This window comes from Ranitomeya variabilis, chromosome 8 (assembly GCF_051348905.1).
Source record: "Ranitomeya variabilis isolate aRanVar5 chromosome 8, aRanVar5.hap1, whole genome shotgun sequence".
Taxonomy (NCBI): Eukaryota; Metazoa; Chordata; class Amphibia; order Anura; family Dendrobatidae; genus Ranitomeya; species Ranitomeya variabilis.
The window spans coordinates 112116503-112141968 of NC_135239.1; the positions used below are offsets into that span (position 1 = coordinate 112116503).

The 25466-nt window shown below is 48.7% G+C and overlaps 1 protein-coding gene across 4 annotated transcripts in view; it reads left to right on the forward strand.

Annotated features, from left to right (window-relative positions):
• Positions 1-20356: 20356 nt before the first annotated feature.
• ATF6 (activating transcription factor 6) overlaps positions 20357-25466 on the forward strand; it is a 169701-nt gene continuing 164591 nt past the window's right edge. For 2 of the 4 annotated variants that reach the window (XM_077276992.1, XM_077276991.1), the window contains exon 1: positions 20357-20604. In XM_077276992.1, the coding sequence (XP_077133107.1) occupies positions 20508-20604 (97 nt within the window). In that variant the 5' untranslated portion in view covers positions 20357-20507. The remainder of the gene's footprint in view (positions 20605-25466) is intronic. The other 2 variants (XM_077276993.1, XM_077276994.1) reach the window with 2 other exon arrangements.

The following is a 25466-nucleotide window of genomic DNA, read 5'->3' on the forward strand; positions in this document are numbered from 1 at the left end:
CAAGTTTTTTATGGGCCCAGGAAACGCGGAATACATCACGGCGGTGGAGCATGGAGAGGTAAGTATTTAAAATTTGCAAGTGCTGTAATCCTGAGCAAGCAGGGGGGGCCCACTCGTTCGCATTGGCACTGGCACAGGGCCCCTCAAAGTACGGCAGTGTGTTTGATGGCGGTGGCGCCTCCCACCGGCAGAGACACTTTTGTGTACTATGAGGGGCCCTGTGCCAGTGACGTCGCCAACGAGTATGCCCCCCCACCTGATGAAAGGAACCTGCACTTTCATCTGCACCTTCCTCTTTGTCCCCGTGTAAGGTGGTATAGTATGCGGGAAGGGGAGCCTGACTTTCAGCAGGGTCAGATTCTGGCTGTGTAGAGTGCAAGGGGAATGTAGTGGTCTGGGTCATTGTACCAGCAGACTCATCTAGCAGTGGCTGGGCAATGGGCAGGATGAGGAGGAAACACAGATCTAGGCCCAAATAATAAAGTGGGCTAAATGCAGTTCAAAATTGGTAACAGGACTAAACAGGCGGCATAGCTTTGTGCAGTGGAGGACAACTGTAATGGGAGGCAGACAGTTAGTAGGCCCAAATAAGTAAGTAGGCTAAAAGCAGTTCAAAATTGTTAACAGGACTAAACAGGCGGCATAGCTTTGTGCAGTGGAGGACAACTGTAATGGGAGGCAGACACAGTTAGTAGGCCCAAATAAATAGGCTAAATGCAGTTCAAAACTGGTAAAAGGACTAAACAGGCGGCATAGCTTTGTACAGTGGAGGACAACTGTAATGGGAGGCAGACACAGTTAGTAGGCCCAAATAGGCTAAATGCAGTTCAAAACTGGTAAAAGGACTAAACAGGTGGCATAGCTTTGTGCAGTGGAGGACAACTGTAATGGGAGGCAGACACAGTTGGTAGGCCCAAATAAGTAAGTAGGCTAAAAGCAGTTCAAAATTGGTAACAGGACTAAACTGGCGGCATAGCTTTGTGCAGTGGAGGACAACTGTAATGGGAGGCAGACACAGTTAGTAGGCCCAAATAAGTAGGCTAAATGCAGTTCAAAACTGGTAAAAGGACTAAACAGGTGCCATAGCTTTGTGCAGTGGAGGACAACTGTAATGGGAGCCAGACACAGTTAGTAGGCCCAAATAAGTAGGCTAAATGCAGTTCAAAACTGGTAAAAGGACTAAACTGGCGGCATAGCTTTGTGCAGTGGAGGACAACTGTAATGGGAGGCAGACATTTAGTAGGCCCAAATAAGTAAGTAGGCTAAAAGCAGTTCAAAATTGTTAACAGGGCTAAACTGGCGGCGTTGCTTGGTTCAGCGGAGGACAATTGTAAGGAGTGTCTGACACACTTAGTAGGCCCAAAAAAGTAAGTATACTAAATGCAGTTCAAAATTGGTAACAGGAATAACCAGGCAGCATTGCTTGGTTCAGAGGAGGACAATTATAAGGAGTGGCTGACAGTGAGTAGGCCCAAATAAGTAAGTGGGCTAAATGCAGTTCAAAACTGGTAACAGGAATAACCAGGCGGCATTGCTTGGTTCAGCGGAGGACAGTTGTAAGGAGTGGCTGACACAGTGAGTAGGCCCAAATAATTAAGTAGGCTAAAAGCAGTTCAAAATTGGTAACAGGACTAAACTGGCGGCGTTGCTTGGTTCAGCGGAGGACAATTGTAAAGAATGCCTGACACACTTAGTAGGCCCAAAAAGGTAAGTATGCTAAATGCAGTTCAAAATTGGTAACAGGAATAACCAGGCGGCATTGCTTGGTTCAGCGGAGGACAATTGTAAGGAGTGGCTGACACAATGAGTAGGCCCTAATAATAAAGTAGGCAAAATGTCTGCCAATAATTTTTTCAGAAAGAACCAGGTGGCATAGCTAGGTACAGGGGTGAGCTCCTCTGCTGAGTAGCAGACAGTGGTAGTAGGCGCAATGTATTAACTGGTTTAAATGGAGGCCAGGGCCCCTGTATATTTTAACTATTATCTATCATTTCAACAAATTTGTATTGGCAGTGCCATTGAAGGATTTAACAGCACAGACTACACAGTGGTGGAGCAGGGAGAGGTAAGTATTGCAAGTGGTAGAGCACTGTTCGAGCTGGGGGGAACACTCTCTCGTGGGCTGCGGTACAGGCACAGGGCCCCTCATATTACGAAGGTGTGTCTGACGTTGGTTGTGCACCACCACCATCAGAGACACTTCATTGTACTATGAGGGATCCTGTGCCAGTGCCGTCGCCCAAAAGTGGGCAGACCCACCTGTCCAGGCAAAGGGCACTCGCATGGGTGCTTGCACCAGGTGGTGACCACGGCCCTGTGGAGGGGAGTCAGCCCATTTAGGGAGGTATAAAAATGGCCTATGGTGGACATTCAGCAGTTGCAAATGGAGGAATTGGAGCAGTCAGTAAGAGGAGGCCAAAAGCAAGACATTTTTCAGGCAAGCTACGTGTCAGCAGGGGAAAATGGGGCCAAATAATTGGAAATCCATGATTGGTTCATTTTAATGAAGGTTAGGTCATCGACATTTCGGGTAGCCAGACGTGTCCTTTTTTCAGTCAGTATTGAACCAGCCGCACTGAAGACTCTTTCGGATAGCACACTAGCAGCAGGGCAAGCGAGCTCCTGTAATGCATATTCTGCCAATTCAGGCCAGGTGTCTATTTTAGATGCCCAGTAATCAAAGGGGAATTGTTGTGAATTCTGCTTTTGGGCTCCCTCCGGTGGTTGTAGGTGGTAATGCAGTTGTCCCTGAGTTGCAGTCCTGGTCAGGTGTATCTGCTGATTGCAGTTCTGACTTGGGGTATTTAGGCGTGCAGGATTCATTAGTCCTTGCCAGTTGTCCATGGTTGTTGGGAGGTTTTGGTCCTGGTTTGGTTCCTTCTGCCAAATCAGCAAAGATAAGTGTCTGGTTTCGTTTCTGTGGCACACATGCTGTGTGCTTAATAATTCTGTGCTATTCAGTGTTTTTTTTTGTCCAGCTTAGATTGTGTCAGTATTTTCTCAGTCTTGTTGGATTCTCTGGAGTGGCAGATATACATTCCATGTCTTTAGTTAGATTGTGGAACTATTTGTATTATCTGCTGTGGATATTTTTGGAAGGGTTTTAATACTGACCGCTTAGTATTCTGTCCTATCTTTCCCTATTTAGCTAGAGTGGCCTCTTTTCCTGAATCCTGTTTTCTGCCTGCGTGTCTTTCCTCTCCTACTCACAGTCAATATTCGTGGGGGGCTGCCTATCCTTTGGGGTTCTGCTCTGAGGCAAGGTAGTATTCCTATTTCCATCTATAGGGGTATTTAGTCCTCCGGCTGTGTCGAGGTGTCTAGGGTTTGTTAGGCACACCCCACGGCTACTTCTAGTTGCGGTGTTAGTTCAGGTTTTGCGGTCAGTATAGTTTCCACCTACTCCAGAGAAAGTTCATGCGGCTCCAAAGTCACCGGATCATAACAGGGAATGACCTGTGAGGGAGAACAGTGATAAGGGCAGAAAAGTAGTTTATAACCATACTGGACAAATGCTGTCTCCTGTCACTTTGAATCGATGCAGCAGTACCTGTCGTGTCAGCGGTCATTGTGAAATCTCTTCACAACCTGGTCATAAAACCCCTCTGTCCAACACTTCGGATTTGTGCACCTCTAACACCTCTGCCATGTTGCCCACTACGCCTCGTGTTAGAACCATCACCGCCGCTGTGTGCTGGGAATGCCTGAACCAAACGGTCTACAAGAGTTCCTTGTTTGGTAGCCAATATTTGCTCAAGGTTCTCATGTGGCATGATATTTTGTAATTTTCCTTTATATCGTGGATCCAGGAGGCAGGCCAACCAGTAATCGTCATCAGTCATCATTTTGATAATGTGGGGGTCCCTTTTTAGGATACGCAAGGCATACTCAACCATGTGGGCCAATGTTCCAGGTTTCAATTCACTGCTTGTGCTGGGTTGAGGAGCACTTTCTTGCAAATCAACATCACTTGTGTCCCGCAAAAACCCTGTACCTGACCTTGCAACGCCACCAGTTTCTATTGCCCCCTGAGAAGCATCCTCCTCCCATAAATATTCATCCCCATCATCCTCCTCCTCCTCCTCCTCTTCGTCCGCCATCTCGTCCAGGAGAGTTCCCTGAGCAGACAATGGCTGACTGTCATCAAGGCTTCCCCCCTCCTCGGCTGTAGACGCCTGCTCCTTAATATGCGTCAAACTTTGCATCAGCAGACGCATTAGTGGGATGCTCATGCTTATGATGGCGTCGTCTGCACTTACCAGCTGTGTGCATTCCTCAAAACACTGAAGGACTTGACAGAGGTCTTGTAGCTTCAACCACTGCACACCAGACAACTCCATGCCTGCCATCCAACTGCCTGCCCGTGTATATGTATCCTCCCACAAGTAGATTACAGCATGCCTCTTCGCACAGCCTCTGAAGCATGTGCAGTGTGGAGTTCCACCTTGTTGCAACGTTGATTATTAGGCGGTGCTGGGGAAGATTCAGCGATCGCTGATGGTTCAGCATACGCCTGGAGTGTATGGGCTACCAGCGGATGTGCAAGCAAAGTCTTCGCACCTTGAGGAGCAGGGCTGGTAACCCCGGGTAATTTTTCAGGAAGCACTGCACCACTAGGTTCAAGGTGTGAGCCAGGCAAGGAATGTGTTTCAGTTGTGAAAGGGCTATGGCAGCCATAAAATTCCTTCCGTTATCACTGACTACCATGCCTGCCTCAAGATGTACACCGCCCAGCCATGACTGAGTTTCTTGCTGCAAGTACTCGGCCAGAACTTCCGCGGTGTGTCTGTTGTCGCCCAAACACTTAATTTGCAACACAGCCTGCTGACGCTTACCACTAGTTGTTCGATAATGGGATACCTCGTGTGCAACACTGGCAGCTGCCGATGGAGTGGTCGTGCGACTGCGCTCTGTGGACGAGCTTTGGCTTCTGCAGGAGGAGGGGGAGGAGGAGGTGTGGCAAATGCCTACAGCCAACTGTTTCCTAGACCGTGGGCTAGGCAGAACTGTCCCACTATGGCTGTCCCCTGTGGACCCTGCATCCACCACATTAACCCAGTGCGCCGTGATGGACACGTAACGGCCCTGGCCATGCCTACTGGTCATGTGGAGCGCCCCCAGACACAGGGCAGTGGGGTACTCGGTACCGGGTCCTTCTGTCTCAGTTCTGGGGATGTCACGGCGGCCTGACCCGGTCCGTGGCCCTGCTAAGGGGCGCCCAATCAAAGGGTGAAGTTTGTCAAGTGTTCGTGACACCACCTGTGGTGTTCGGTCAAAGTTACCGACGCTGCTTAGGGGTCCGCTGGGGTGATGTTATGGCAGCTAGATGGAATACCTTCCCACATGTGAAGTGTGTCCCCAGGGCTTCCCAGTAAGGTAGATGATGATGGTGTAGGTTGCAGTAAATAACGAGGACACAGGGTTGCAGTTTCTTTACCTTTTACTGTAGATTTCAGCATCCACAATCCAGAGCACTGCTAACAGGGCTGGCTGAATCTGGCCGGTCCGAAGGCACATCCAGAGTTCTCTTTGCAGGTGGAAATCAGTAGCCTTCCTACTTGCGCCTGTGTGTTGCAGTACCTCCCTGCTGAGCACCACGGGATAGTCCTCACAACTGTCGTGTATGTTTCTGATATTCTCTCTCTCCGGTCCCCAGATGGTATGGATAGGATGACCCGTATGACGGGGTAGGCCTGGAGCTATTTTATAGGGACCCTAGAGACGCCCCTCTCCCACAATTTGCCTCCGTTGTCTTCATTAGGTTAAAGGTTGGGCAGCCAACTTGGAATTAACTGTCCTGCCGTAGTTTGAAGTAATGCGTAGAGCCTATTACTCTCTTGGTGTTCCGGCCACCGGCTACGCGCCTCAGTAGGATGTTGCCGATCTTAAGGCAGAACTTCTCCCGGTATTATCTCCTTGTGCTGTGATCTTGTTTCTCACTTCTCCACAATATACCTCGCTTCTTGTCCTTTCTTAGGATGCTGCCGCAATGGGGTGCAGGCGCAGCTCCATAACGTTCTATCTCTTGCTAAGTCTCTGCCAGGATCCCACCCCTGACAGAGACCTCTGTCTGTAGCTCAGATGTTCCTCCTCTCCCTGTCTGCCTGACAGGTCTTTCCTGGGTCTCACCCAGCAGCTTTCTCTGACTAACTTCCTATCCAACCCCCAGTTTTACCCGAGTGTGAGGAGTGGCCTAATAGATAGGACCTTTTGCTCCCCGTGGTCGCAGTGTGAAGTGTAGTGTGTGACTGTGATACCTGGTCAGGTGAACTCCTTTAGTGCCATCAGACGTACCATCACTCCCCCTGGTGGAAGAGCGACAATACTGCAACGACCAGGACTCTGGGGTGCTGCACATGCATCTGTTGTGAGGTGCACCTTTCCACTGACTGATTGCTTCAGTGCATGGACAATGTGGTCTTCGACATGCTGGTGGAGGGCCTGGGATGGCTGTTCTCGCAAAGAAGTGCTGACTGGGTAGGTCATAGCGTGGTACTGCGTAGGCCATCAGGTCTTTGAAAGCTTCGCTTTCAACCAACCGGTAGGGCATCATCTCTAACGAGATTAGTCTAGCAATGTGGGCGTTCAAACCCTGTGTACGCGGATGACAGGATGAGTACTTTCTTGTCCTAACTAGAGTCTTTTGTAGGGTGAGCTGGACTGGAGAGCTGCATATGGTGGAACAAGCGGTGGTGGTGGTGGTGGACATGGCGGATTGAGAGAGGGTTGGTGATGGTATTCTTGATGTTGACCTACATACAGTGTTTCCTACCAAAAACCTTGTGATTCCCTGACTGCTTTGGCCTTGCGATGATACCTCTACATTTGCTGCTGGTGGTGTCCTAACCGGTGGGCTTACAGTGAGGGAAGCAATGTAGTGTTGCTGACTAACTTCAATCTGAGCAGGTGCACCAACAGTCCTGGACGCTTGGTAGTTAGTCCAGGCTTGCAAGTGCATGCTGGTTAAATGTCTACGCATGCACGTTGTATGTAAATTTTGGGGATTCTTCCCTCTGCTAAAGGTCTTTGAGCATTTCTTACAGATAACTTTGCACTGATCATTCGGATCTTGGTTAAAAAAATTGCCACACTCCACTATTCCTACTATGGAATACCTTTTCAGGCATTGCACGCTGTGCTACTTTCACCGGATGGCCATGCTGTCCTAAAACTGTTTTTGTTGTTGACAAACGTTTTTGGCCTGAGACGGGCCTGCCAGATGAAAGCTGTTGCGATGTAGATGGCTGCTGTGGACCATCCTCCTTCGCTTCTGAGCTACTGTCAGCGGCACCCTCTTCCTCCAATGGCTGCCAATCGGGGTCAACAACTGGGTCATCTATCACCTCCTCTTCAATGTCATGTGCACCTTTCTCTGTTTCACCGTGTAAGGTGCTATAGAATTCGGGACGGGGCACCATAGTCTGATCAGGGTCAGTTTCTGGCTCAGTACACTGCGAGGGCTATGTAGTGATCTGAGTCAATGGAACAGCATAATAATCTAGCTGATGCTGTGGATCAGTGCACTCCATGTCCGATTCATCTTGTAATGGGCTGTTAACAATTTCCCTTTCTAACCCAGGCACGGTATGTGTAAAGAGCTCCATGGAGTAACCTGTTGTGTCGCCTGACGCATCCTTCACTGTTGTTTTGGGTGAAGGACACAAGGAAGCGACTTGTTCCTGACCGGGAGCATCCACTGACGACTCGCTGCTTTTAAATTTGGAACTTTCTGAAGAAGAGGCGAAAGAGCTAGAGGCTGAGTCAGCAAGGAAAGCCAAAACTTTTTCCTGCTGCTCTGGCTTTAAAAGCGGTTTTCCTACTCCCAGATAAGGGAGCCTTCGAGGCCTTGTGTAGGCAGATGATGACGCTGGCTCAACACCTGCAGCCTTAGCTGCTATTTTGCTTTTCCCACTACCACCAGATGCTCCACCACCACCACCACCACCACCATCATCAGTACCAGCTGGCAACGACCGCCCACGGCCTCTTCCACTAGACTTCCTCATTTTTGGGAAAATCTAACCGAAATAACAACTGTTATATGGTACTGTAAAACAAGGTAGAAGGTGTATATAAACTTCTTGAGAATTTAATTCTCCCTTTTTTTGTGGGGAGACTGCACCACAACTCAGGCCCAGTGTATAACACAACACAATGTAAGTGGCAGCAAGTGGCTGGCTGATACACGATAAACTAAGAGGACTGAGGTATATCCACTTTGTGAGAATTTGAATCTCACTTTTTTTGGACACAGAACCCAAACTCAGGCCCAGTGTATTTTACAACGCAATGTGAGTGGCAGCAAGTGGCTGGCTGATACACCACAAACTAAGGACTGAGGTATATCCACTTTGTGAGAATTTGAATCTCACTTTTTTTTGGGGACACAGAACCCAAACTCAGGCCCAGTGTATTTTACAACGCAATGTGAGTGGCAGCAAGTGGCTGGCTGATACACCACAAACTAAGAGGACTGAGGTATATCCACTTTGTGAGAATTTGAATCTCTCTTTTTTTTTTTTTTTTTTAGACACAGAACCCAAACTCAGGCCCAGTGTATTTTACAACACAATGTTAGTTGCAGCAAGTGGCTGGCTGATACACCACAAACTAAGAGGACTAAGGTATATCCACTTTGTGAGAATTTGAATCTCTCTTTTTTTTTTTGAGACACAGAACCCAAACTCAGGCCCAGTGTATTTTACAACGCAATGTGAGTGGCAGCAAGTGGCTGGCTGATACACCACAAACTAAGGACTGAGGTATATCTGGAGCGCCCCCACTGCCGTAGGGCCGAGGGGTACTCGGTACCGGGCCTCTCTGTCTCAGTTATGGGGTTGTCACGGTGGCTAGACCCGGCCTGTGACCCTGCTGAGGGGCGTCCAATGAAGGTGGAGAGTGGTGCTGTTGTGGTGTGGTGCCGGTCACAGTAAATAACGAGGACACCAGGTTGCAGTCTCTTTACCTCTTTACTGAAGGCTTCAGGATCCTCAGTCCGGAATACGGTTAACCGGGCTGCGTGAGTCCAGCCGCTCCGATGGCACCTCCAGAGTTCCCTTTACAGGTGGAAATCTGTGCCTACCTTCTAGCGCTTGTGTGTTGTAGTCCTTCCCTGCTGTGCTTACGGGATAGTCCTCACAACTGTTATCTGTTTCTGAAGTTCCCTCACAACTCGATTCTGATGTTCTGTTTCGTCCCCCCCAGATGATATGGCTAGGACGCACCCGTATGACGGGTAGGCTTGGAGGTCTTCCGGGACCCTAGAGTCGCCCCTCTCCAGATGTTGCCCCCTATGTCTTCTTAGGTGATTTGAGTGAGACAGCCTGCCTATAACTGACTGTCCTGCCGTAGGTTTGAAGTAAGGCCTGGAGCTCAATACTTCCTCGGCGTTCCGGCCACCGGCTACGCGCCTCAGTAGGATGTTGCCTCGTCTTACAGCACGACTCCTACTGGTGTTTCTCCTTGTTGCGTTGATCTCGTTTCTCACTCAGCACAATAAACCTCGCTTCTTGTCCTTTCTTGGAGTACCGCCGCGATGAAGTGCAGGCGCGGTCCCGTAACGTTCTTTCTGTTCGCTAGGCCTCTGTCAGGATCCCACCCCTGACAGGGACCCCCCTGAATCTTCCCCTGCAACACCCTCTGCCACAGGATGTTGCCTGGTTCCAACCCAGTCATCTTCTCCCTAACTTCCTATCTAACCCCCAGTTTTACCAGATTGTGAGGAGTGGCCTAATACATAGCACCCTTAGCTCCCCCTGGAGGCCAGACTGTGAAGTGTATTGCAGTCTGTGATACCTGGTCAGGTGAACTCCTTCAGTGCCATCAGACGTACCATAGCCCCCCCTTAGCGGCGGAGCATCAGTTCTACAACGACCAGGACTCTGGGGCGCTGCATATCCACTTTGTGAGAATTTGAATCTCACTTTTTTGGGGGGACACAGAACCCAAACTCAGGCCCAGTGTATTTTACAACACAATGTGAGTGGCAGCAAGTGGCTGGCTGATACACCACAAACTAAGAGGACTGAGGTATATCCACTTTGTGAGAATTTTAATCTCTCTTTTTTTTTTTTTTTTGGACACAGAACCCAAACTCAGGCCCACTGTATTTTACAACGCAATGTTAGTGGCAGCAAGTGGCTGGCTGATACACCACAAACTAAGAGGACTAAGGTATATCCACTTTGTGAGAATTTCAACCTACCTTTTTTGGGGGCGAGACAGCGCCACAACTCAGGCCCAGTGTGTAACACAACGCAATGTATGTGGCAGCAAGTGGCTGGAAGATATCTGAAAAAATCCAAGGACTGTAGTACAATTTCAACCTCCCTACAATGATCTCAGGACAAGTATGGCAGCAACAAAAAGGACTGCTGCACACAAAAGTGTGGACAAATAAACAAGATAACTGCAGAAAGGAGCAACAGGATTTTTGCTTTTAAAAAAGCAGTTGGTTTGCACAGCAGTGGTGTAAACAGCAATGCAGCTATCAGGGAGCCTTATAAGGCAGCCTAATAAGCTACAGAGCTGATGCACAAAGATATAGCCTCCACTGTCCCTGCAAAACAAAGGTGGTGTTGGACAGTGGAAGCGGTTTGGGGGTAAATTTTCCCTCCCTAACTATATCCCTGCTTCTGACGAAGCTGCAGCAACCTCTCCCTATGCTAAGATCGGCAGAAGTAAGATGGCGGTCGGTGTGCACGCCCCTTTATAGCCCCTGTGACGCCGCAGAAAGCAAGCCAATCACTGTCATGCCCTTCTCTAAGATGGTGGGGACCGAGACCTATGTCATCACGCTGCCCACACTCTGCGTCCTCCTTCATTGGCTGAGAAATGGCGCTGAACGCGTCATACGAAACGCGACTTTGGCGCGAAGATCGCCCACCACATGGCCGATCCCACAGTGGGATCGGGTCGGGTTTCATGAAAGCCGACTTTGCCGAAAGTCGGCGATTTTTCAATTTGTCCGATCCGTTTCGCTCAACCCTATCTATCTCTATGCCCATTTAATTTTTTCTAACTTTATTTCTTTACTTTTTATTCTGTCATATCTTTCAACTTTCTCCCCAATATTCTTACAAGTCTCTATGCCTTCCCTAGTTAATCTCATTTATGACCAGCTTTCCAGCTCCGCTCATTACAGGCACACTTCTCCCTGTTGCACTTTCGTTCCCTCATACCAGTGCTCACACCGCGCCTGAACACAGAGCTCCCCAACAAACATGTGTTCCAAGCCTCCTTTTCCTTACAGACCATTGCGCATGCGCAAACAGCACTGCTGCAGTCCGAGCCTCATCCTGGCTTCTTTCATTTCCGGCCACCTCATATATAGTCTGGCAGCACACTCCCACACACCACCGCAGCTCCCTGATGCCGCATACAAGTAGGTCGGTACGCTTTCCATTACCCTCTTTTCAAGCTCGCCTCTACCTTTATCTTACATCTTTGACCTTTTCCCCCACAGCCCCTAACGGAACTCCAGCAATTTACATGAGAACGCCTCATTCTCTTGATTTTCTAATATGAGATTAGTACCTACCGCTTTATAACTGCAATCCACATCCACCACCCGCTTGCTATTGTGATCTCTGTAGACCTTTATTATGATCTCTGTGGACATTTATCATTGTGATCTGTGTGAACGGTTAACCCCTTCCCGACCTTTGACACCACGTAGGCGTCATGAAAGTCGGTGCCAATCCGACCTGTGACGCCTATGTGGCGCATTGGAATGATCGCGTCCCTGCAAATCGGTTGAAAGGGTTAACTCCAATTTCACCCGATCTGCAGGGACAGGGGGAGTGGTACTTCAGCCCAGGGGGGGGTGGCTTCACCCCCTCGTGGCTACGATCGCTCTGATTGGCTTTTGAAAGTGAAACAGCCAATCAGAGCGATTTGTAATATTTCACTATGAAAACTGGTGAAATATTACAATCCAGCCATGGCCGATGCTGCAATATCATCGGCCATGGCTGGAAACACTGGTCTGCACCCCCCCACCGCCACCGATCACCTCCCCAGTCCTCCATCCTGTGCTCCACTCCCCTCCGTCGTCCTGTCTGCCCCCCGTCCTCCTGTCTGCTCCCCCCGTGCTCCGATCCCATCCCCCCTGCTCCGATCATCCCCCCCCCCCGTGCTCTGATCCCCCCCCCCCCCCCGTTGTGACTTCCGTTCTTGGGCTCCATCCTGTGGTTGTGAATGGTATTTTTGGGAGTTCTGCTCTTGGGCTCCCTCTGGTGGTTTCAAGTGGAACTTAGCAGCTGCTCTCACTAATCGGTTCCCTGGCCTTGTTATTTAACTGGGCTTTTGGCTGTAGTTGATGCCAGCTGTCAATGTTTCTTCCTGTGGATTCAGTCCTTTCCTGGAAGTTCTCTGTTTGCCAGTCCATTTCAGCTTAAGATAAGTTCTGCTAGTTTTTGGGTGTTTCCCTGCTTATGACCTTCTGTTCAGTTTAAGTTATGTCTCTTTTGTCCAGCTTGCCATTATTAAATATTCCGGCTAGTTGGAAGCTCTGGGGTTGCAGATTTGCCCCTCCACACCGTGAGTCGGTGTGGAGGTTATTTTTGTAAACTCTGCGTGGACATTTAGTTTTTATACTGACCGCACAGTAGCCTTTTCTATCTCTGTCTATTTAGATAGTATTGGCCTCCTTTGCTAAAATCTAGTTTCTTTTCTGAGTTTGTCATTTCCCTCTTCACTCACTGTCAATATCTGTGGGGGGCTATCCTTCCTTTGGGGGTTTCTCTGAGGCGAGAGAGTTTTCCGTTTCCATCTTCAGGGGTAGCTAGTTCTTAGGCTGTGAAGAGGCGTCTAGGCAGAGATAGGAATGCTCCACGGCTATTTCTAGTGTTGGTGTTAGGAGTAGGGATTGCGGTCAGTAAAGCTACCACCTCCTCAGAGCTAGTACATTATTTGTTTTACCCACTAGGTCATTTCAGTGCTGCTCTGTAATCACTAGGTCATATTGGTGATTACTGTCTGTGGAGCTGCCACCTCCTCTGAGCTTGTCCATGATTGGTTTTACCCACCAGGTCATCTCAGTACCACTCCTTAACCACCAGGTCATAACACTCCCCATAGTTACCGAGCTCCCCAGTGTCCGTCCGTCTTCTCCACGGGCGCCGCCATCTTCCAAAATGGCGGGCGCATGCGCAGTGCGCCCGCCGAATCGGCCGGCCGGCAGATTCGTTCCAGCTACATTTTGATCTCTGTGATAAAACCTATCACAGTGATCAAAATAAAAAAAATAGTAAATGACCCCCCCCCCCCTTTATCACCCCCATACGCAGGGACAATAATAAAATAAAGAAAATATTTTTTTCCCCACTAGGGTTAGAACTAGGGTTAGAACTAGGGGTAGGGTTAGGGTTAGAACTAGGGTTAGTGTTAGAATTAGGCTATGTGCACACGGTGCGGATTTGGCTGCGGATCCGCAGCGGATAGGCCGCTGCGGATTCGTAGCAGTGTTCCATCAGGTTTACAGTACCATCCGCTGTGCCCATGGTGTGGAAAATACCGCGCGGAAATGCTGCGTTGTGTTTTCCACAGCATGTTAATTCTTTGTGCGGAATCCGCAGCGTTTTACACCTGTTACTCAATAGGAATCCGCAGGTGAAATCTGCATAAAAAACACTGGAAATCCGCTGTAAATCCGCAGGTAAAACGCAGTGCCTTTTACCTGCGGATTTTTCAAAAATGGTGCGGAAAAATCTCACACAAATCCGCAACGTGGGCACATAGCCTTAGGGTTGGAATTAGAGTTAGGGTTGGAATTAGGACTAGGGTTGGAAATAGGGTTAAGAATAGGCTTGTCGTTAGGGTTATGGTTAGGGGTGTGTTGGGTTTAAAGTTGTGGTTAGGGTTGGGGTTAGGGTTAGGGTTGGGATTAGGGTTGTGGTTAGGAGTGTGTTGGGGTTAGGGTTGTGATTAGTGTTATGGCTAGAGTTGGGATTAGGGTTAGGGGTGTGTTGGCATTAGTGTTGGAGTTAGAATTGAGGGGTTTCCACTGTTTAGGCACATCAGGGGTCTCCAAACACAACATGGCGCCACCATTGATTCCAGCCAATCTTGCGTTCAAAAAGTCAAATGGTGCTCCCTCCCTTCCGAGCCCTGACGTGCGCCCAAACAGTGGTTTACCCCCACATATGGGGTACCAGCATACTCAGGACAAACTGGGCAACAACTATTGGGGTCCAATTTCTCCTGTTACCCTTGCGAAAATAAAAAATTGCTTGCTAATACATAATTTTTGAGGAAAGAAAAATTATTTTTTATTTTCACGGCTCTGCGTTATAAACTTCTGTGAAGCACTTGGGGGTTCAAAGTGATCACCACACATCTAGATAAGTTCCTTTGGGGGTCTAGTTTCCAAAATGCGTCACTTGTGGGGAGTTTCTACTGTTTAGGCACATCAGGGCCTCTGCAAACGCAACGTGACGCCCGCAGAGCATTCCATCAAAGTCTGCATTTCAAAACGTCACTACTTCTCTTCCGAACCCCGACGTGTGCCCAAACAGTAGTTTACCCCCACATATGGGGTATCAGCGTACTCAGGAGAAACTGAACAACAACGTTTGGGGTCCAATTTCTCCTGTTACCCTTGGGAAAATAAAAATTTGTGGGCTAAAATAATCATTTTTGAGAAAAGAAAAATTATTTTTTATTTTCATGGCTCTGCGTTATAAACTTCTGTGAAGAACTTGGGGGTTCAAAGTGCTCACCACACATCTAGATTAGTTCCTTGGTAGGTCTAGTTTTCAAAATGGGGTCCCATGTTGGGGATCTCCAATGTTTAGGCACACAGGGGCTCTCCAAACGTGACATGGTGTCCGCTAATAATTGGAGCTAATTTTCCATTCAAAAAGCCAAATGGCGTGCCTTCCCTTCCGAGCCCTGCCGTGCGCCAAAATAGTGGTTTACCCCCACATATGGGGTATCATCGTACTCAGGACAAACTGGACAACAACATTTGGGGTCCAATTTCTCCTGTTACCCTTGGGAAATTAAAAAATTCTGGGCTAAAAATCATTTCTGAGGAAAGAAAAATTATTTTTTATTTTCACGGCTCTGCGTTATAAACTTCTGTGAAGCACCTGGGGGTTTAAAGTGCTCACTATGCATCTAGACAAGTTCCCTGGGGGGTCTAGTTTCCAAAATGGGGTCACTTGTAGGGGAGCTCCAATGTTTAGGCACACAGGGGCTTTCCAAACGCGACATGGTGTCCGCTAACGATGGAGATAATTTTTCATTCAAAAAGTCAAATGGCGCTCCTTCCCTTCCGAGCCTTACCATGTGCCCAAACAGTAGTTTACCCCCACATGTCAGGTATCGGTGTACTCAGGAGAAATTGCTCAACAAATTTTAGGATCCATTTTATCATGTTGCCCATGTGAAAATGAAAAAAATTGAGGCTAAAAGAACTTTTGTGTGAAAAAAAAGTACTTTTTCATTTTTACGGATCAATTTGTGAAGCACCTGAAGGTTTAAAGTGCTCACTATGCTTCTAGATAAGTTCCTTGGGGGGTCTAGTTTCCAAAATGGGGTCACTTGTGGGGGAGCTCCAATGTTTAGGCACACGGGGGCTCTCCAAATGCGACATGGTGTCCGCTAAAGATTGGAGCCAATTTTTCATTCAAAAAGTCAAACGGCGCTCCTTCCCTTCCGAGCCCTGCTGTGCGCCCAAACAGTGGTTTACCCCCACATATGAGGTATCGGCGTACTCAGGACAAATTGGACAACAACGATCGTGGTCCAGTTTCTCCTTTTACCCTTGTGAAAATAAAAAAATTGTTGCTAAAAGATCATTTTTGTGACTAAAAAGTTAAATGTTCATTTTTTCCTTCCATGTTGCTTCTGCTGCTGGAAAACACCTGAAGGGTTAATAAACATCTTGAATGTGGTTTTGAGCACCTTGAGGGGTGCAGTTTTTAGAATTGTGTCACTTTTGGGTATTTTCAGCCATATAGAACCCTCAAACTGACTTCAAATGTGAGGTGGTCCCTAAAAAAAATGGTTTTGTAAATTTTGTTGTAAAAATGAGAAATCACTGGTCAAATTTTAACCCTTGTAACTTCCTAGCAAAAAAAAATTTTGTTTCCAAAATTGTGCTGATGTAAAGTAGACGTGTGGGAAATGTTATTTATTAACTATTTTGTGTCACACAACTCTCTGCTTTAACAGAATAAAAATTCAAAATGTGAAAATTGCTAAATTTTCGCCAAATTTCTGTTTTTTTCACAAAAAAACTCAGAAATTATCGACCTAAATTTACCACTAACATGAAGCCCAATATGTCACGAAAAAACAATCTCAGAACCGCTAGGATCCGTTGAAGCGTTCCTGAGTTATTACCTCATAAAGGGACACTGGTCAGAATTGCAAAAAACGGCCAGGTCATTAAGGTCAAAATAGGCTGGGTCATAAAGGGGTTAATATTGAGCTTTCTTTGGACATTTATTTTCTCTCTTTATACGTGTATATGCACATAACTCTGTTCGTTTATAGTAGTCTCCTTGATATACCTTTGGTATTACCCATGAAACTACTAGATTGATGTATTTATTATTGTAACTAAGGGTACTTGAAATACCCACAATCCCCTCTGGGGTACCACCGCACTATAGTTCATAGGATCTTGTTTTCTTGTGTTTTTTGTCAGTGTTTCACTCTTGTATGAGTGTACAAATATATACATACGGTATCTATTCATTACTTAAAGGGCCTTTGTATAATTTTTATATTAGTTTTTATATGTTATATTGTATATTCTATTTGTCTTCTCACGTAAGACCAACACTTTGTATTTTTGCTTTCTTCAGTAAGGTTTGATAAAGACCCAGCGGGTCGAAACGTTACCTTATACCACTGCGGTGAACCACTTACTTTTGGTGTATTGAAAATAAAAAGCCACTATTTTCGCAATTTAAAGGAACTTTGAGTGCGACTGTTCATTCACGAGACTACAGTTTGGTGGATTAACTCCACGTACAGTCAGCACCACCAAATGAGAAAGAGTGCGTGTCTTTCTCTTCTCTACCCCCTTTATTTTTCTGAGCAGTGGACGTGGTCTGTTCAAGGTGTGACAGAATTTGTTCCCTGTATATTATATTTTTTGGTCACTTTGTAGTGGTAATATGTGATCTGGTTATGGTGTGACAGTATTTGTTCCTTGTATGTGGTATTATTCGGTCATTATGTGGTGGTACTATGTGATCCAGCCATGGTGATGCATTATTTGTTCCTTGTATGTGGTATTATTCAATCACGATGTGGTGGTAATATGAGATCTGGTCATGGTGTGACAGCAGGTACTGACTGGGGCTGAAATTCAGTCCTGGCATTTGAAATCACACAGGCCCATGTTGTTCCCATCCCCATGAACCAGATGGAAAAATATTACTAATATTACCCTGGATGGAGGAATGGAAGATTTTCTACAAGACCAATATTTCTAATGATACCAGTGGCCTGCTAGGGTAAGTGACGGAGTCAGCAACTTTGCGCTCCGTCACAACTCTTAAAAGTATGGGTATCTTGAAAACACTGATTCTGTTAACAACATAGCAGACAAGGCAGCCCATGACCAGAAAGGCCCTTCTGGCATTTGCCAGAATTTCCAGATGGCCAGTCTGGCCCTGTGTGACAGTATTTATTCCTTGTACATGGTATTATTTGGTCACTATGTGGTGGTAATATATGGTCCGCACATGGTGTGCCGGTATTTGTCCCTTGTATGTGGTATTATGCAGTCACTATGTGGTGGTAATATGTAGTCTGGCCATGGGGTGGTGGTATTTGTCCCTTGTATGTGGTATTATTTGGTCACTATGTGGTTTTAATATGTGGTCCATCAATGATGTTTCAGTATTTGTTCCTTGAATGTGGTATTATTCAGTCACCTTATGGTCTGGTCATGGTGTTACAGTATTTCTCTCTTGTATGTTGTATTATTCTGCCTCTATATGGTAGTAATGTGCTCTGGCAATGGTGTGGTGGTATTTTTGGTCACTATGTGGTGGTAATATGTGGTCTGGTTATGGTGTGACGTATGTGTCATTATTTGGTCACTATGTTGTGGTAATATGTGATCTGGCAATGGGGTGGTATTTGTCCCTTGTTTGTGGTATTATGGTCACTTGTGGTGGTAATATGTGGTCTGGTGATGGTATGTGTCATTATTTGGTCACTATGTGGTAGCAATATGTGATCTGGCCATGGTGTGGTATTTGTCCCTTGTATATTGTATTATTGATCATTTTAAAAAAATGTATGTGACACATTCCCTTAAAAAAATAGATAAATAATATACCTAAAAATATTATTTGGTATTTTAAGACATTTTTAATAAGTTAGAGTAGAGCCCGGCTAGAGTACCTAGTTGTGGTGGCGGCTTAAAAAATCTTTCTGCCAAAACAAAAGCTGATGGCTATGTATGCGATGTGGTGTTCGATGCCGGTGTCCACACTTGCAACTGCAATGCGGGAAACTCGCGTGAGTCTTTCACCTCAATTCCTGGCACTGCCGACGGCAGTTTGGACTGGAGCGTTCAGCTTCATATAAAAACATGAAGTCGTACACTCTGGTTCGCAGTGCCGGGTATTGAGGCGAGTTCCTTGCATTGCACATGCAAGTGTGACCCCGGCCTTAGGGTATGTATCCACGTTCAGGATTGCATCAGGATTTGTTCAGGATTTTTCATCAGTATTTGTAAGCCAAAACCAGGAATGGGTGATAAATGCAGAAGTGGTGCATATGTTTCTGTTATACTTTTCCTCTAATTGTTCCACTCCTAGTTTTGGCTTACAAATACTGATGGAAAATCCTGACCAAATCCTGATGCAATCCTGAACGTGGACACATACCCCAAATGTGTGATTGGTGAGGACGTGGAGTTTTCCCAAGAGAGTGTGGTGGGACTGTGGAATGTTCATGGGGTGGGGGTGGAGCCTGGGCGGAGTTTCACTGGGAGGTGTGATAGTGTGAGCATTGTGCACGGTGGGAGGTGTGATAGTGTGTGCATTGTACATGGTGGGAGGTGTGATAGTGTGCGTTGTACACGGCGGGAGGTGTGATAGCGTGTGCATTGTACACGGCGGCAGGTGTGATGGCGTGTGCGTTGTACACGGCGGGAGGTGTGATGGCATGCGCTTTGTACACGGCGGGAGGTGTGATAGTGTGCGTTGTACACGGCGGGAGGTGTGATAGCCTGTGTATTGTACACGGTGGGAGGTGTGATAGCGTGTGCGTTGTACACGGCGGGAGGTGTGATAGTGTGCGTTGTACACGGCGGGAGGTGTGATAGTGTGCGTTGTACATGGTGGGAGGTGTGATAGCGTATGTATTGTACACGGCGGGAGGTGTGGTAGCGTGTGCGTTGTACACGGCGGGAGGTGTGATAGTGTGCGTTGTACACGGCGGGAGGTGTGATAGTGTGCGTTGTACATGGTGGGAGGTGTGATAGCGTATGTATTGTACACGGCGGGAGGTGTGGTAGCGTGTGCGTTGTACATGGCGGGAGGTGTGATAGCGTGTGCGTTGTACACGGTGGGAGGTGTGATAGTGTGTGCATTGTACACGGCGGCAGGTGTGATGGCGTGTGCGTTGTACATGGCGGGAGGTGTGATAGCGTGTGCGTTGTACACGGTGGGAGGTGTGGTAGCGTGTGCATTGTACACGGCGGGAGGTGTGGTAGCGTGTGCGTTGTACACGGTGGGAGGTGTCATACAATCCCTGTAAGGCTATGTTCACACTGGGCATTTTTTAATGTGTTTTTTATGCTAATGTTCAGCTCCTTTTTACAGTACCAGCAAAGCCTATGAGATTTCAGAAATCTCATGCACACACATTGGTTTTTTGTTGTCAGTATTTTGTGCTTTGCCTGTTTTTTTTAACATAGAGCATGTCACTTCTATCAGTGTTTATCACTCATTGACTTGAATGGATGGGGAAGAAATGCACAAAAAACGCAGGTATCCTGTTTTTTGCAGCGTTTTTTTTTTGTGTGACAAAACTTGGTTCTATGTTTGAGAACTTTTCTATCAGCATGCACAAATCTAGCATGCCAAAACCGCTGCAAAAAAATGAAGTTAAACATGTTTTGCTGCAGCCTCTTTCCTGCCAAGAGATCAGGTTTTGCTGTAGAAACAAACTGCTGATAAACACGCCTAGTGTGAACTTGCCCCTAGGGAGACAGTGACTACATTATAGAATGGCTCATTAGTGACAGGATTATAATGGAGCATGCGCGACTGGGAACTAAGGCGCTTCCGTGGAGTCAGGTGTGGAGTGCATACGGTTAAATACGCAGAATACGCAGCCAATCAAAGCAGCTCCATAGGCCCCGCCCACACCGCGACTGTGTCAAGCTGCATGTTGTAACATGGGTGAAATAGCTTCTGGAGCATGCGCATTGGTTGTTATCTTGACCTCGTCCGGCTCCCGTAGTTCGTCACTCTGTGATGGTTAGACAGACGTGTATTTAGTAGTAGTTAGTGCGGAAACAAGGCGACATGACAACCGAGATACACAGCAGGATGTTCAGCGGAGTTCAGGGCCCTGGGCCCGGTGGCGGCGGGGATGGCGCGTCTCTGGACGGACTAGACTGGGGTAAGTAGTGCGGAGGAGAGCAGCCATGGCACTTCCTGCAGTGTGCGGTGACGGTAGGTCTACAGCGTCTGGCAGGAGTGATTACAGCAGCGGCTCGCCTGGTGTCAGTGACGTCAGGCTCTGCTGAATGTACCGGAGTAATCAGAGGACCCCACGGTCCGGACATGAGGCGGACTGCCGGCCACTGCCCCGGGGACTGCCGGCCACTGCCCCGGGGACTGCCGGCCACACCACAGCCGGTATACCTGGTCACATTACCGGTAACGGCGGGGCCTGCGGCTCTGTATACAGCTGACATCACATCTCAGTATTGACGTGTGTCACCCAGGCGTAATCCCCACCACGGCCGGTATACCTGGTCACATTACCGGTAACGGCGGGGTCTGCGGCTCTGTATACAGCTGACATCACATCTGAGTATTGGCCTGTGTCACCCAGGAGTAATCCCCACCACGGCTGGTATACCTGGTCACATTACCGGTAATGGCGGGGTCTGCGGCTCTGTATACAGCTGACATCACATCTCAGTATTGGCGCGTGTCACCCAGGAGTAATCACCACCACGGCCGGTATACCTGGTCACATTACCGGTAACGGCGGGGTCTGTGGCTCTGTATACAGCTGACATCACATCTCAGTATTGGCGTGTCACCCAGGAGTAATCCCCACCACGGCTGGTATACCTGGTCACATTACCGGTAACGGCGGGGTCTGCGGCTCTGTATACAGCTGACATCACATCTGAGTATTGGCGTGTGTCACCCAGGAGTAATCACCACCACGGCCGGTATACCTGGTCACATTACCGGTAACGGCGGGGTCTGTGGCTCTGTATACAGCTGACATCACATCTGAGTATTGGCGCGTGTCACCCAGGAGTAATCCCCACCACGGCCGGTATACCTGGTCACATTACCGGTAACGGCGGGGTCTGTGGCTCTGTATACAGCTGACATCACATCTCAGTATTGGCGTGTGTCACCCAGGAGTAATCCCCACCACGGCTGGTATACCTGGTCACATTACCGGTAATGGCGGGGTCTGCGGCTCTGTATACAGCTGACATCACATCTGAGTATTGGCGTGTGTCACCCAGGAGTAATCCCCACCACGGCCGGTATACCTGGTCACATTACCGGTAACGGCGGGGTCTGCGGCTCTGTATACAGCTGACATCACATCTGAGTATTGGCCTGTGTCACCCAGGAGTAATCCCCACCACGGCCGGTATACCTGGTCACATTACCGGTAACGGCGGGGTCTGCGGCTCTGTATACAGCTGACATCACATCTGAGTATTGGCCTGTGTCACCCAGGAGTAATCCCCACCACGGCCGGTATACCTGGTCACATTACCGGTAACGGCGGGGTCTGCGGCTCTGTATACAGCTGACATCACATCTGAGTATTGGCCTGTGTCACCCAGGAGTAATCCCCACCACGGCCGGTATACCTGGTCACATTACCAGTAACGGCGGGGTCTGCGGCTCTGTATACAGCTGACATCACATCTGAGTATTGGCGTGTGTCACCCAGGAGTAATCCCCACCACGGCCGGTATACCTGGTCACATTACCGGTAACGGCGGGGTCTGCGGCTCTGTATACAGCTGACATCACATCTGAGTATTGGCGTGTGTCACCCAGGAGTAATCCCCACCACGGCTGGTATACCTGGTCACATTACCGGTAACGGCGGGGTCTGCGGCTCTGTATACAGCTGACATCACATCTGAGTATTGGCGTGTGTCACCCAGGAGTAATCCCCACCACGGCTGGTATACCTGGTCACATTACCGGTAACGGCGGGGTCTGCGGCTCTGTATACAGCTGACATCACATCTGAGTATTGGCGCGTGTCACCCAGGAGTAATCCCCACCACGGCTGGTATACCTGGTCACATTACCGGTAACGGCGGGGTCTGTGGCTCTGTATACAGCTGACATCACATCTCAGTATTGGCGTGTGTCACCCAGGAGTAATCCCCACCACGGCTGGTATACCTGGTCACATTACCGGTAACGGCGGGGTCTGCGGCTCTGTATACAGCTGACATCACATCTGAGTATTGGCGTGTGTCACCCAGGAGTAATCCCCACCACGGCCGGTATACCTGGTCACATTACCAGTAACGGCGGGGTCTGCGGCTCTGTATACAGCTGACATCACATCTGAGTATTGGCCTGTGTCACCCAGGAGTAATCCCCACCACGGCCGGTATACCTGGTCACATTACCGGTAACGGCGGGGTCTGCGGCTCTGTATACAGCTGACATCACATCTCAGTATTGGCGTGTCACCCAGGAGTAATCCCCACCACGGCTGGTATACCTGGTCACATTACCGGTAACGGCGGGGTCTGCGGCTCTGTATACAGCTGACATCACATCTGAGTATTGGCGCGTGTCACCCAGGAGTAATCCCCACCACGGCCGGTATACCTGGTCACATTACCGGTAACGGCGGGGTCTGCGGCTCTGTATACAGCTGACATCACATCTCAGTATTGGCGTGTCACCCAGGAGTAATCCCCACCACGGCTGGTATACCTGGTCACATTACCGGTAACGGCGGGGCCTGCGGCTCTGTATACAGCTGACATCACATCTGAGTATTGGCCTGTGTCACCCAGGAGTAATCCCCACCACGGCCGGTATACCTGGTCACATTACCGGTAACGGCGGGGTCTGCGGCTCTGTATACAGCTGACATCACATCTGAGTATTGGCCTGTGTCACCCAGGAGTAATCCCCACCACGGCCGGTATACCTGGTCACATTACCAGTAACGGCGGGGTCTGCGGCTCTGTATACAGCTGACATCACATCTGAGTATTGGCGTGTGTCACCCAGGAGTAATCCCCACCACGGCCGGTATACCTGGTCACATTACCGGTAACGGCGGGGTCTGCGGCTCTGTATACAGCTGACATCACATCTCAGTATTGGCGTGTCACCCAGGAGTAATCCCTACCACGGCCGGTATACCTGGTCACATTACCGGTAACGGTGGGGTCTGCGGCTCTGTATACAGCTGACATCACATCTGAGTATTGGCGTGTGTCACCCAGGAGTAATCCCCACCACGGCTGGTATACCTGGTCACATTACCGGTAACGGCGGGGTCTGCGGCTCTGTATACAGCTGACATCACATCTGAGTATTGGCCTGTGTCACCCAGGAGTAATCCCCACCACGGCTGGTATACCTGGTCACATTACCGGTAACGGCGGGGTCTGCGGCTCTGTATACAGCTGACATCACATCTGAGTATTGGCGCGTGTCACCCAGGAGTAATCCCCACCACGGCCGGTATACCTGGTCACATTACCGGTAACGGCGGGGTCTGTGGCTCTGTATACAGCTGACATCACATCTCAGTATTGGCGTGTGTCACCCAGGAGTAATCCCCACCACGGCTGGTATACCTGGTCACATTACCGGTAACGGCGGGGTCTGCGGCTCTGTATACAGCTGACATCACATCTGAGTATTGGCGTGTGTCACCCAGGAGTAATCCCCACCACGGCCGGTATACCTGGTCACATTACCAGTAACGGCGGGGTCTGCGGCTCTGTATACAGCTGACATCACATCTGAGTATTGGCCTGTGTCACCCAGGAGTAATCCCCACCACGGCCGGTATACCTGGTCACATTACCGGTAACGGCGGGGTCTGCGGCTCTGTATACAGCTGACATCACATCTCAGTATTGGCGTGTCACCCAGGAGTAATCCCCACCACGGCTGGTATACCTGGTCACATTACCGGTAACGGCGGGGTCTGCGGCTCTGTATACAGCTGACATCACATCTGAGTATTGGCGCGTGTCACCCAGGAGTAATCCCCACCACGGCCGGTATACCTGGTCACATTACCGGTAACGGCGGGGTCTGCGGCTCTGTATACAGCTGACATCACATCTCAGTATTGGCGTGTCACCCAGGAGTAATCCCCACCACGGCTGGTATACCTGGTCACATTACCGGTAACGGCGGGGTCTGCGGCTCTGTATACAGCTGACATCACATCTGAGTATTGGCCTGTGTCACCCAGGAGTAATCCCCACCACGGCCGGTATACCTGGTCACATTACCGGTAACGGCGGGGTCTGCGGCTCTGTATACAGCTGACATCACATCTGAGTATTGGCGTGTGTCACCCAGGAGTAATCACCAACGCGGCCGGTATACCTGGTCACATTACCGGTAACGGCGGGGTCTGCGGCTCTGTATACAGCTGACATCACATCTCAGTATTGGCGTGTGTCATCCATAATAATGGAATCTATTTTTCCGGTTTTATTTGTACAATCACAAGTGTGAAGAGTTGGCCAGAATGGTGGCACACAGTTTTGGGTCCTGTAAATGCTTCCATATAGGATTACGTAAAATGTACGTTGCGGTGTTCCCCGGCATCCCATCACCTCTGCAGTCAGGGCCATTAAAGGTGTGTTCCGTCAGAGGATGCTTGCTCTGGGTGCTGCAGAACAGCGGCCGCTTCACACTGAATGAATTACGTTTTTCAGTTCTGTTCCATATTTACATCCGGTGGTGCAAATACCATATTGTCAGTGTAGGTGCTAGGTGTCGGCCCCCACCGATCTGATAATGAGGTCCTGTCCTTGGACCGGTCATCTGTATCCACTGATTGGACAACCTTTTTAAGTTTAAATTTGGGACAGTTAATTTAAGATTGCCAAAAATGAATCTGGGGGAAGGGTCTGAGGGGCTTGGCTTCCCAGGCTGCCGCTTGTTTAATGGACAGTGAACAGGTGTTGAACTGTGTCTTTTTCTCAGTGACTAAATATAACCTCAATCTGCGGTATTGTGGTAATGATAAAGCTCTGGGAACGGGAAATA